The sequence below is a fragment of the Fukomys damarensis genome, unplaced genomic scaffold, assembly GCF_012274545.1.
Source record: "Fukomys damarensis isolate Sample0158 unplaced genomic scaffold, DMR_v1.0_HiC HiC_scaffold_27, whole genome shotgun sequence".
Classification (NCBI taxonomy): domain Eukaryota; kingdom Metazoa; phylum Chordata; class Mammalia; order Rodentia; family Bathyergidae; genus Fukomys; species Fukomys damarensis.
In genome coordinates, this window is record NW_022900939.1 from 960,541 (window position 1) to 970,667 (window position 10,127).

Sequence of the window (10,127 nt, forward strand, 5' to 3'; positions counted from 1 at the left end):
TGGCCGCGGAGTGCCCCTCCCGCTGCCCGGCTTGCAGCCCCCAGCCTCAGAGGAGGGTGGGGACAGCACAGCGCCGCCCCAGGGCGCACACAGATCGGGTTTGGCGAGGTCCCTGGAGCAGCCAGGGCCTGGAGCTTCCGCTGTTACCTGGGGTGGAGACGGGACGTGGGGTGACTCTGAAGGGCCCCCAGGTCCAGTCTTCCCAGGGATGCGGGCAGGGATGCATGAAGGAGAGGGGCAGAGGAGGCGGGCGCTCAGGGATTCACTGGGGTGCAAGTGAGGGTCAGGGGCGTCGGCCAGCGCTGCCCCGGGGAAGTTCTCCAGCCAGGCTCGGTGGTCCCCATAGCTGTCAGGAGTCCACCCCGCCGAGGATGGGCGGAGCTGGCGGTGTGGGCGGGAAGGGCCCTTGAATAAGAGCCCAGATGCTCCCGGAGAACTCCTTTGAGGACCTGAGTGTATCTCTCCGATTTGCCAGCGCTTTGTCTTGGTGCGGTCATGTGCAGGGCGCCACTGTCATGGATCCAGATGGTCCGGCCCCACGACGCCAAGCAGCCCCGGCTGTGAAGGGCATGGTGCTCCTGAGAGCTTCAGATCATCTGGGACCTCATGGGCCTGCCGCGACCACACTGTATGGCTGGGGACGACCACCCCCGCGCGTGTAGGGGTGGATGCAGAGTCATGGGCGGACCGCACTGGAGGAGGCAGGAGCTGAGCTGGGCAGGAGAGGCCCCTGTGCTGGGCGAGCATCACCGAGTTCTGGTGGGCTCCGGCGGCACCAAGTAGGCGGAGATACCAATGTTGCTTTTTGCAATATCCTGGAACGTTTTCCAAATGCATCTCATCACGGGATTGTTGAATTGCAGGTGCAGGCGGAGGCCTGGACGGAGCCCCCGCCGGAGAAGATAAACCCAGGACAAGGCTGGGCTGGGCTCCTCTCCCTGCTCCCCAGAGAGACGGGCATGGAGCAGCAGTGCCCCGTCCCTTCCTCCGCCCAGCCCCAGCTACCAGCTTCCCTCACACTTCTGTGGGCCCCGAGCCATCCCGGTGCCCTGACCTGGGGAGTCTCCAGCTTCCACAGGCTTGGAAGTGGGGATGTCAGGAACCCGTATTACCACCCACAGGTCGGGCAGCCTGGGCTCCACACGTGGGAGGTGGGGGAGCCCTGAGCATCCCTGTTCTCTTCCTGCCTTCAGCCGCCACATGGGCCCCCCATGGGTCTGTGACGCTAGTCCCTGGGGATGCCCCATGGCCGTGGGATGTCAGCATAGTGACAGCAGCAGGCGGGGACGCCGCACAGCCCAGCAGTAGCCAGGGGACAAGTTCAGGAGGTCAGAGCCCGAGCCACCAGGGAGGTGCAACAGGGTGACCAAAGGCTGAGGTCAGAAAGTCAGAGCATGGGCTTCGCCCACCTGGGCACAGGTGGGCTGAGGGTGAGGCCGCTGGAAGAACAAAGGGGGAGGGGCGCGGCAGTTCTCACCGAGGACTGTAGGGTTTGTAGGTACCGAAAAGCATACAAATCATTCCACAACCAGGCCAGGCCCAACACCCAGTACAGCGGTGTTACCTCAGCTACTTGGAGCTCAAGGAAGGAGGAGCAGAGTGTGAGGCCAGCCCGGCAATTGAATGGGAACTTGTCTCAAAATAAAAAGGGCTGGGCTGCAGCTCAGTGGTGGAGCGGCTGTGGGTCAAATCTTCAGTCCCAGAGAAAAAAAAGAAAAGCACTGGGGATGTACCCCAGTGCTGCCCAACATGCTTTGCAAGCAGAAGGTCCCGAGTTCAATCCCCCAGCACCAAAAACAAAGAAAAACCAGAAAAGAAAAGCAAGCCCAGGCCTTTCTCAGCAGCAGACACATTAAATCCAGGGTCTGGACTCCGGCTCATCACAGCAGGGGACATAGGGGCTGGACCCTGTGCTGTTACAGGGAGGAAGGGCCACAGCCTCCCTGGGAAACGGGGGCACCCAGCACCCTGGAGATCCAGCCGGGCCTGAGCCCATGTTGCACCCCCACAGGGAGGCTGGGGCCTGGGAGTTGTGGCTGTGTCTGGAGGTCCCCAAGTCTGACACCTGCTGGAGAGTGTGCTGGGGAAATATCGGCCAAGGGCCCTGGGATTAAGTCTGAAGAGGTCAACAGGGGCTGCTAAGGTCCCTGTTGCTTTTGCTACCTCGTGGGTCCCACGAACTGTTTCTTCTCTGTAGCGCTCCTCTGCCACATGCTACCCCGCCTTGGAGCGGACTACCGACTGAGAGCCAAACCCATGCGTGGAGCAACAAAACATGACACGGGGGAGGAATACTACTCAGCCAGAAAGAGGGAGGCAGGATGTGGACACAATGCCACGAGACGCATCTTGACTTGGAAGCAGGAAGTGGGACGGGTCACAGGGCAGAGACTTATTTATGGGAATGAATTTCACTTTTGAGACCAAAGGTTCTGCAGGCCTGGTTCACACCCGAGTAAACACACTTAACAGCCACACACTCAGGTGGTAGCCAGCTGAATGAATGATCGGGTCCCTCAACCCCACCTCAAAATATAAAGATGGTAAACTCAGTTTGTTTGTTTTTTCCGGTGGGGGGGATTAAACTTGGGCCATTGTGCTTGCAAGGCAGGTGGTGGAACCACTGAGCCAAATCCCTGGCACAACTCTTTAACAAGAAAACAAAAAAAAAGTTTAGTTTTTTAAAATCACGAAAGCTATTTAACCCAATCTTCCCAACTGGAGGATTAAGACAAGTAAGGCCTCAGGCACGGTAGCCCATGCCTGTGGTGTCAGCACTGGAGAGGCTGAGACAGGAGGATTGCCATGAATTCCAGGCCAGCCTAGGTTGCACGGGAGATCCTGGCTCAAAACAAACAAAACGAACAAAAAATGGGAAGCTAGGCCCAGACAGGAGGGGCTGGGAAGGTCTTTGGAGTGATTGGTCAGTCAGGGGGCACATGACACACTGGACTTGGTACCAGCTCTGGCCTGGAGGAGTCCCCAGGGGACATGGTGACCAGGCCTGGGCAGTAGCCACCTCAGGTAGGGAGGTGAGTGTTCCCAGGGGAGTGGGGCAGGGGCCAGGAGGTGGCCTGGCCACGCATACAGACCCTCCCTGAAAGGACCCCAGCCTAGCTGTGACCCAGGGCTCTACTGCCTGCCCAGGCCCCATGGCCTTGCAGGGAATGCAAGTGGCCCGTGCAGTGCGTTCGGTGGCGGTGGCGGGGGCTTCAGGATTTGGGCTAATCCCAGGCACGAGGTGGGCAGGAGGATTTGGTTTCCTGCAGATGCCTGAGGCCTGGCTGGAGCCCAGGGTGCAGGAGTGACAGGCAGTGGGGCCCCACCAACAAAGCCTCCTTTATTAAACAGATCGAGCTGCATTCCAGCCAAGGAGGGGCACGGTGTGGTGGGGTGTCCAGTGGGGCTGGCCCGGTACAGCGTGTGGACCCCAGTGTTTGCAGCAGAGGTGTGGGTGGGCACCCCGAGGTCCCATCTGTGCCGACTCGGAGGCCTGTCCCCTTCCCCACCTCCGTCCCAATCTTGGTGGGAAAGGGTGGGGGTGGTGCTTGGGGGCCCCCACTTTGTGAGACAGAGCAGGGTGGGGGAGGCCCATGCCCTCCTAGCCTGCTGCCTTGGGGCAGAGAGGCAGGGGCCAGTGTGGAGCGGGTGCTGGGGCAGGGGCTGCCCGCCTCGGAGGCCCGGCTGCCCTGGAACTGTCCTTCCCTTCCTGGAAGACTCAGCTGCCACAGGGGAGGATGCGCCCTGCCCAGGGTCCCCTCCTGGATGCCCAGCACCTCGGCCCACGGTGCCTTTGGGAGATGCTGGTGTGCACGGTCCGGTGGGGGTGGAGGCCTCAGCTCTGAGCTCCAGGCCGCTCTGTCCGTGCGTCCATCCAGGGTAGGCACTGGCCCCTCCTTGCTGCTCTGGCTCGGGGCCTGCTGTGCCAAGGCAGGCGCTGCTCCGGCCAGGCTGCACCCTAGCCCTCCTGCGGGAAAAAGCCCAGCTTGGCCAGCGACATCTCCTTCCGCAGCCTCATGACCTCCCAGAACATCGGCTCCACTGCGGGCGGGGACACGGACAGCTCAGGGTCCTGGCCCACCTGTCCCCCTGTGCCACACCCCCAAGGTGATAGAGGGGACCCCCACCCACCCCACCCCCCCCAGCATGCGGGGCCTCCAATGCCTCAGCCAGCAGCTGGCTTGGCCACCTGTGCCAGCCACCAGGGGGCGCTCACCATCCTGCCGCACCAGGCCCTGCTGGATGTAGCGGATGTAGGTGAAGAAGTTGCACACCGCTGTGATCTGGGGGAGAAGAGGATGTGAGACCCTCGGACCCCACTCCTGGCTGGAGGCCAGTGTGGACCTAACATCAGACTCAGGGTGGACTGTGAGGCTGTGCCTGACCACAACGACACCTGTCTGGCTCCCAGGTCAGGAGGCCAACAGTAGGGGCTGTGGGGTCCCTGCTGCTCCTGCCCCCTGACTGGGTGCTGAGGGCTGGAAGGGGGAGCACAGCACTCCCACCCCAGCCGCAGACCTCGGAGGCCGTGCGGGAATGGGAGAAGAGACACCGGGACAGGGGTCTGAGCAGGGAGGGAGCAGGCAAAGGGTCCCCTCCCACACCTGCAATGCCAGGCCTCCCACTGCACCCCCAGCTGCTGCGCACAGCCCAAAGCCTGTCAGGAGGCTCGGGAGGCTGGCTTGGACTCTGCCGCAGGGCCCACCAGGATAGGAGAGGCGGGAGGGCCCTGTGGCCACCGAGCAAGCCCCATGGCCTACACCCTCCTCAGCCCAGGTGCGGGCCTCCTGGGAGAACTCGCGGGTGTGGACAAGAAGCCTGAAGACTGAGGAGCTGCCAGGCGCTGGCGAGGGTCACGTTATCCCTTGGTCCTGGCCCAGGCAGGGCTGCAGGCAGAGGGGGCGGCACCTCACACCCCGCCACGCGTCTCCAAACAGGCCTCTCCTGCTCCTCTGCTCCCTTTGCCCTCGCTGAGGCCGGGCCCAGCCTTGAGGGCGGAAGCCCATCCCTGCCATGCCAGCAGCCTGGCTGGCCCAGCCAACGTGCAGGCCTGGGAGCCCGCCGGGAGGCTCTGGTCTTCCTGCTGCCTCCCCTCGGTCAGCCCCGCCCGCATAGGTGCCTACATGGCACAGGCACCGAGCCCCTGTGCCAAGGACACAGGGCAAGCTGTGCCCCTGGTCGGGCAGCGAGGCGGGAGAGTGTGGCCTGAGCCACACCCAGTCTCTGCCCTCTCGCCTGTGTGCCGGGGAGGTGGGAGACTCACCCTGGCCCGGGAGGATGGCGAGATGTAATAGTGGCTCTCGGAGTCCCCAAGCCGGATGCGGTGGCGGCAAGGGCTGGTCAGCCCGCTCAGGGCACACTTGCTGAGGACAGGGGGCACTCAGACCGGGCCCCCGGCCCCCAGACCCCCTCCTGGTGAGAGTGCTCACCAGCCTCACACTACAGCCCCTGGAGCTGTTCCTGCTGCTACCGGGCCTTGGAGCCATCACCCTGCCCCAGCCATGTGTGCCCTGCTTGCTCCCCTGGGCCTCTTCCATGAGCCTGGGCGACCGGGTCCCCAGAGCCTGCCGTCTGGGCCCAAGGGCCCTCCCCGCCTCTGCCAGCCACTCTCCCCTTCCCCTCCCTGCTAGGACCAGGCTGCTCCAAAACCCATGTGGACGCCACCCTTCCCAGCGGTCTCCCTGTTGCCTAGGAAACGGTCACAGAGCCTCCCAGGCAAAGGAAAGTGCTGGCTGCCAGGCTTGGCAGGGTGCTGGCTATGTCCCCCTTCCCCTTGGCTGTGACACCGAGTGGACGGGGCGTCCAATGACGACAGAACGCCAGCCCTGTGGGGGAGCTCATGCCCACAGCGCCACTCCTGCCAGACTCCTGAGCCCAGGGGACCTGGTCCCATAGGGGTGGGCAGCTGCCCGTCCTGTCCAGTCCCCAGGCAGGAGGCCCAGCTCAGGGCTCACCTGGTGCGGCCACACTCCGCAGCGGCCCTCGTGCCAGGCTGCATGTGTGAGACCACTGGCTCGATGGTGAGCGTGTTGTCCTCCACGGCACCCCGCACCAGCGCAGAGAGCTGCACAAGGCGGGCAGTGAGCGGCATGGCCCTGGCTGTGCTGGATCTCGGCTGCCGCCCACCACCCTCACCTCGCGCATGGTGAAGTCCAGGCAGGGGCCCACATCCTCGCGGTACACCCTGTCCAGGAAGGGGCAGGCCTTGTCCAGTGTGGGCGCTGCCCTCCAGGCCCGGAACTCTGAGAACAGCGTGGTGTCGACCTGGGGCAGCGGCGGGCAGGCGGTCAGGGACCCAGGTGCGGGTGACCAGGATGGGCAGGCGGCTGCACCCAGGAGAGGAGCCCGAAGCTCCTGCCTGTGCTCAGCTCCTCAGCCCTGAGGCTCCCAGACCAGGCACAGCCTCAGGCTCAGCGCCTCCTTCCGGTGCCCACTGAGCTGTTGCCTGCCAGGCAGAGGACAAGCAGGCGGCAGGGGCAGTGGGCGGGGTGGCCAGGCTGGCTCCTGGGCCAGGAGAGCGCGGCCTTCTTGGGGAGCACACAGAGGAGCAGGGAGAGGAGGGGGGTGAGGCCGGGCTGGGCCAGAGGGCGGACGGACAGACGGACAGAGACAGACAGGAGGCAGGAGGAAACGTCAGTGGCCAGGTGGGCTCTGGGACGACGAGGACGGGAGGGTGGGCTGCAGCCCAACAGCCATGTGCCCACAGCTCCTCCTGTGGCCCCAGAGGCCCGTTTACAGCAGGAGGAAATGGAGGCTAGCGGCAGCCTCCTCGCCCAGAGACCGCCTGCCCACACACTGGCCAGGAGGAGGACATGTGTCTGGGAACAGCCCCAGCACCCTCGGACAGGGACAGCCAGGTGGGCCCTGCGGCTGTGGACGCACCCTGGAGCCGGTCCAGGTCCAGGAGGCCTGTCCCTGAGGGGTGCTGTGTGTCCCCCCCACAAAAGGTGCAGGGGCCCCGAGAAGGCGGCCAGGCCCACTGGCCATGCCACCCGCGTCCCAACGCCTGCACCTCACCTCCCTGCCCTCCTTGTCCGGCGCGAGGCCGTGCCCTGGGGCAGGGCGCACGGTGGGGCCCAGGGCCCTGCTGGAGCTCTGGGGCCGCCAGTGTCCTTTGCGGGGCCCAGCCTTGGTGGGGCTCTGCAGTTGCGGATGCAGCTCGTGATTGGGGGAGGCCGGCGTGGACGTGATGACCAGGGTCTTCAGGGCAGTCACCTCCGCCTGCAGCATGTCGATCTGCACGGGGGTTGGACCCGGCCCCTGAGGTCACCGTCCCTAACCCTAACCCAGGGCCGCGTGCACAGTGGGGTGGCTGAGCCCCACGGGAGCCACGAGGGGAGGACACCCAGCTCACCTTGCCCCGCGCCTCCTTTAGCCGCTTCTCTGCTGCCGCCTGCTTCACGTTGGCCTCCCGCACCATTCTGTGGGCCTCCTGAAGAGGGCGGGGTCCAGCTGAGCGCCCGGAGCTGGACCCTGCCCTCCGGCCCCACTGCACCTCACCTCGCACCTCGAACAGGCTGGCTGTCAGCTCTTCCAGCTCCCGCTCCAGCTGCTCCCGCACACGGCACAGCCTCTCGCACTCTGCGTCCTTCAGCTTCAGCTCCTGCAGGCGGTAGCGGGCGTCAGCCACCCTGGCTCTGCCTGGGCCAGACCTGGCAAAGCACTGCACCCCCGCCTTTGGCACGGAGACCCCTGGAGACCCGACAGGGCACAGGCTCGGGTTTGAGCCCCAGCACGACGGTGAGTGAGTGAAACAGACACAGAAGTGGCCTTCCTTGGGAACGTGGGGTGCTGTCCTTCACCCCCCCATGGCCCGGGGACCCCACCTTCTGGGCTCTGCGCAGCTCCTCCCGCAGGAACTCGGCCCCCTTCTCGCGGATTTCCATGGAGGAGCTGCGCAGGCGCGACACGTCCAGCGGGGTGACGGCTGCAGCCTCCTCCCCCGAGGGCGCCCCCTCCACAGTGGCCTGGGCAGGGGGCCCGGGGGCCTCCCAGTAGCCTCTGCTGGGGTCTACGCCCTTCCAGGGCCCCGGTACGGCAGAGAGGGGTGGGGGGAGGCCCTGGTCTGGCTGCGGCAGGCTGCAAGGCAAACAGGAGAATCAGTGCCCTGGGGTGGGGTCACCCACCGGGCAGGGCCACAGCCAGCCCGGCAGACACAGCTACCCTAGCCTCCACTCTGCATCCATGGCACAGAGCCACTGATAGCTGTCTCTGCCCTCTCATGGGAAGAGTGACCAAGCCTGAGCTCCAGCCCCACACGCTGAGGCTTGAGGATCACCATGAGTTCAAGCCCAGCTTAGGCCGCATAGTGAGTTCAAGGCCAGCCTGAGCTACATAGTGAAACCCTGTCTCAAAAAAGCAAACAAAATAAAAAAAAATAAAAGGGGAAAAGAAGCGGGAGGGGAGGAGGACAAGAAGAATCAGAACCCTGGCTTTTCCGGGCGAAGGCCCTGTCGACTGCCAGCCCAAGGGCGGCTGTGCACCCTAGCAGGAGAGCAGAGGCTGCCTTCCTAGCTAACTGTGCAGTTCCCACAGGCGAAACCCTGCCCTTCAGGGTGGACCAGAGGAAGCAGGAGGGCGCCCCTCAGGAAGAGCTTACCCACAGCCCAGGAGGTGGCCCATTTCCGGCTGGGCCTGGTGGTGGGCAGCACCCCTTCTCCAGGCCTCAGATGTCCCCCTGTACTGAGGGCCCCGCTGGGAGCAGCTCAATGCCAAGACAGCACCTCCAGACTCACTGGCTCAGCAGAGCCGGGCCTGAGCCAGCATCAGGGTGGGGGTGTGGGGCAGAGAGGAAGTGAGGGGCACGTGTGGGCTGGGGGCGTCCCCTCCCTGTCTCAGACCCTGAGGTCCTCCCTCTGCAGTACCCAGCCTGGCTCAGTCTCCTGGACCCTCCCTCCCCGTGCACTGTGGTGGTCCTGAGGTAGGGTCGGCTCGGGGCCCTCACGCAGGGCGCCCTGGGGATGGAACTCAGGGCCTTCACGAGCTACACCCCAGCCAGTTTTGTTTTGTGGCAGGGTCTCAAGTCACTAAGCTGCCCGGGATGGGCTCAACCATGTGATCCTCCTGCCTCAGTCTCCCAGAGTGCTGGGAGTGCTTGTTTTCCGTTGAAAACAATCTCCCCATTATACAGATGAGGGAAGGGGCTTGCCATGGTCACCCAGCTGGTCAGGACTCTGCTGAGGTGGCAGCCATGTCCCCAGTGGAGCCCACAGAGAGTGGTTCAGGTTTGGGGGCCACGGGATGGGGGTACTGGACCCGGGTGAAGGCTTCAGGGCTGGGACTGGAAGGTCGGACCCAGCTCAGCCCACACTGGCCCCACAGCCTCTGCTCAGCCCCAGGAAGCAGCCTGCTCCACACAGGAAAGGGGACTGATGACCCACAGGGGTGCTCTGGGGACCCCAGGAAGCCAGGGGGTACAGGGGGAGGCGGGGACTGCAGTCCCCACACACATTTGAGACTCAGATCCCAGAGGAAGCAGGATGGGCTGGCAGGCTCGTCCTCAGGGCGGCCCAGACTGACTGAAGCTCCGGCCTGTCCCTCCCTGTCCCCGCACCCCGCAGAGCCCATCTGGGCAGGGACTGCCAGGGCCTGAGGGATAAGGGTCCGGTCAGGTGGGGCAGCCAGCACCCCACCTCAGGCCGCTCTCTGGCTCAAACAGGAAGTCCCTGGGTCACTGTGGGCCACACACCCCCTGCTCAGGCCCACAGGCAGTGGCTGACCCACAGGGTTCCAGAGGCCTCATGACACGGGTCTCAGGGACGGGGGTCCTGGCTCTGGGTCCAGGCGGCACCATGGCATGGATGGAGATGAATCCAGCACCGTTTCCATGAGGCAGCACTGAGTTCAGAGAGTGGTGACCGGGCTGGAACACACAGCAAGGGCGCACTGGAAACTGGACTAGGGGCACAGGCCAGAGGGGCATAGGACTGATGCTTGGCAGAACAGAGAAGAGGCAGAGGAAGTGAGGACCGGGCCTCGAGGCGGAGCTGGGGAGAGGCTGGGGGACAGCAGGCTGGGAAGCGCAGAGAGCCACAGGGGAACTGGGAGCACAGGAACTGGGAGGCCAGGGAGGGGACTGGCACGGAGGGTGGTGACTGCGGGGCAGGCAGGCAGGGCGGCTGGCGGGT

The 10,127-nt window shown here is 64.6% G+C and overlaps 2 protein-coding genes across 15 annotated transcripts in view; both read right to left on the bottom strand.

The window, feature by feature from the left end:
- Fads3 (fatty acid desaturase 3) overlaps nt 1-842 on the bottom strand; it is a 13,813-nt gene extending 12,971 nt beyond the window's left edge. Inside the window, exons 1-2 of the mRNA XM_010633146.2 lie at nt 777-842; nt 148-381 (exon numbers count right to left, since the gene is read on the bottom strand). Of these exons, the coding sequence (XP_010631448.1) occupies nt 148-381; nt 777-842 (300 nt within the window). The remainder of the gene's footprint in view (nt 1-147; nt 382-776) is intronic.
- Nucleotides 843-2,851: 2,009 nt separating this feature from the next.
- Rab3il1 (RAB3A interacting protein like 1) overlaps nt 2,852-10,127 on the bottom strand; it is a 29,317-nt gene continuing 22,041 nt past the window's right edge. For 3 of the 14 annotated variants that reach the window (XM_010633047.3, XM_033756768.1, XM_033756769.1), the window contains 9 exons: nt 7,827-8,079; nt 7,508-7,603; nt 7,355-7,432; nt 7,018-7,236; nt 6,136-6,264; nt 5,955-6,064; nt 5,264-5,363; nt 4,217-4,283; nt 2,855-4,041 (listed from right to left, as the gene is read on the bottom strand). In XM_010633047.3, the coding sequence (XP_010631349.2) occupies nt 3,225-4,041; nt 4,217-4,283; nt 5,264-5,363; nt 5,955-6,064; nt 6,136-6,264; nt 7,018-7,236; nt 7,355-7,432; nt 7,508-7,603; nt 7,827-8,079 (1,869 nt within the window). In that variant the 3' untranslated portion in view covers nt 2,855-3,224. Of the gene's footprint in view, nt 4,042-4,216; nt 4,284-5,263; nt 5,364-5,954; nt 6,065-6,135; nt 6,265-7,017; nt 7,237-7,354; nt 7,433-7,500; nt 7,604-7,826; nt 8,080-8,599; nt 9,026-10,127 lie in introns of those variants that run through there. The other 11 variants (XM_033756763.1, XM_033756764.1, XM_033756770.1 and 8 more) reach the window with 10 other exon arrangements.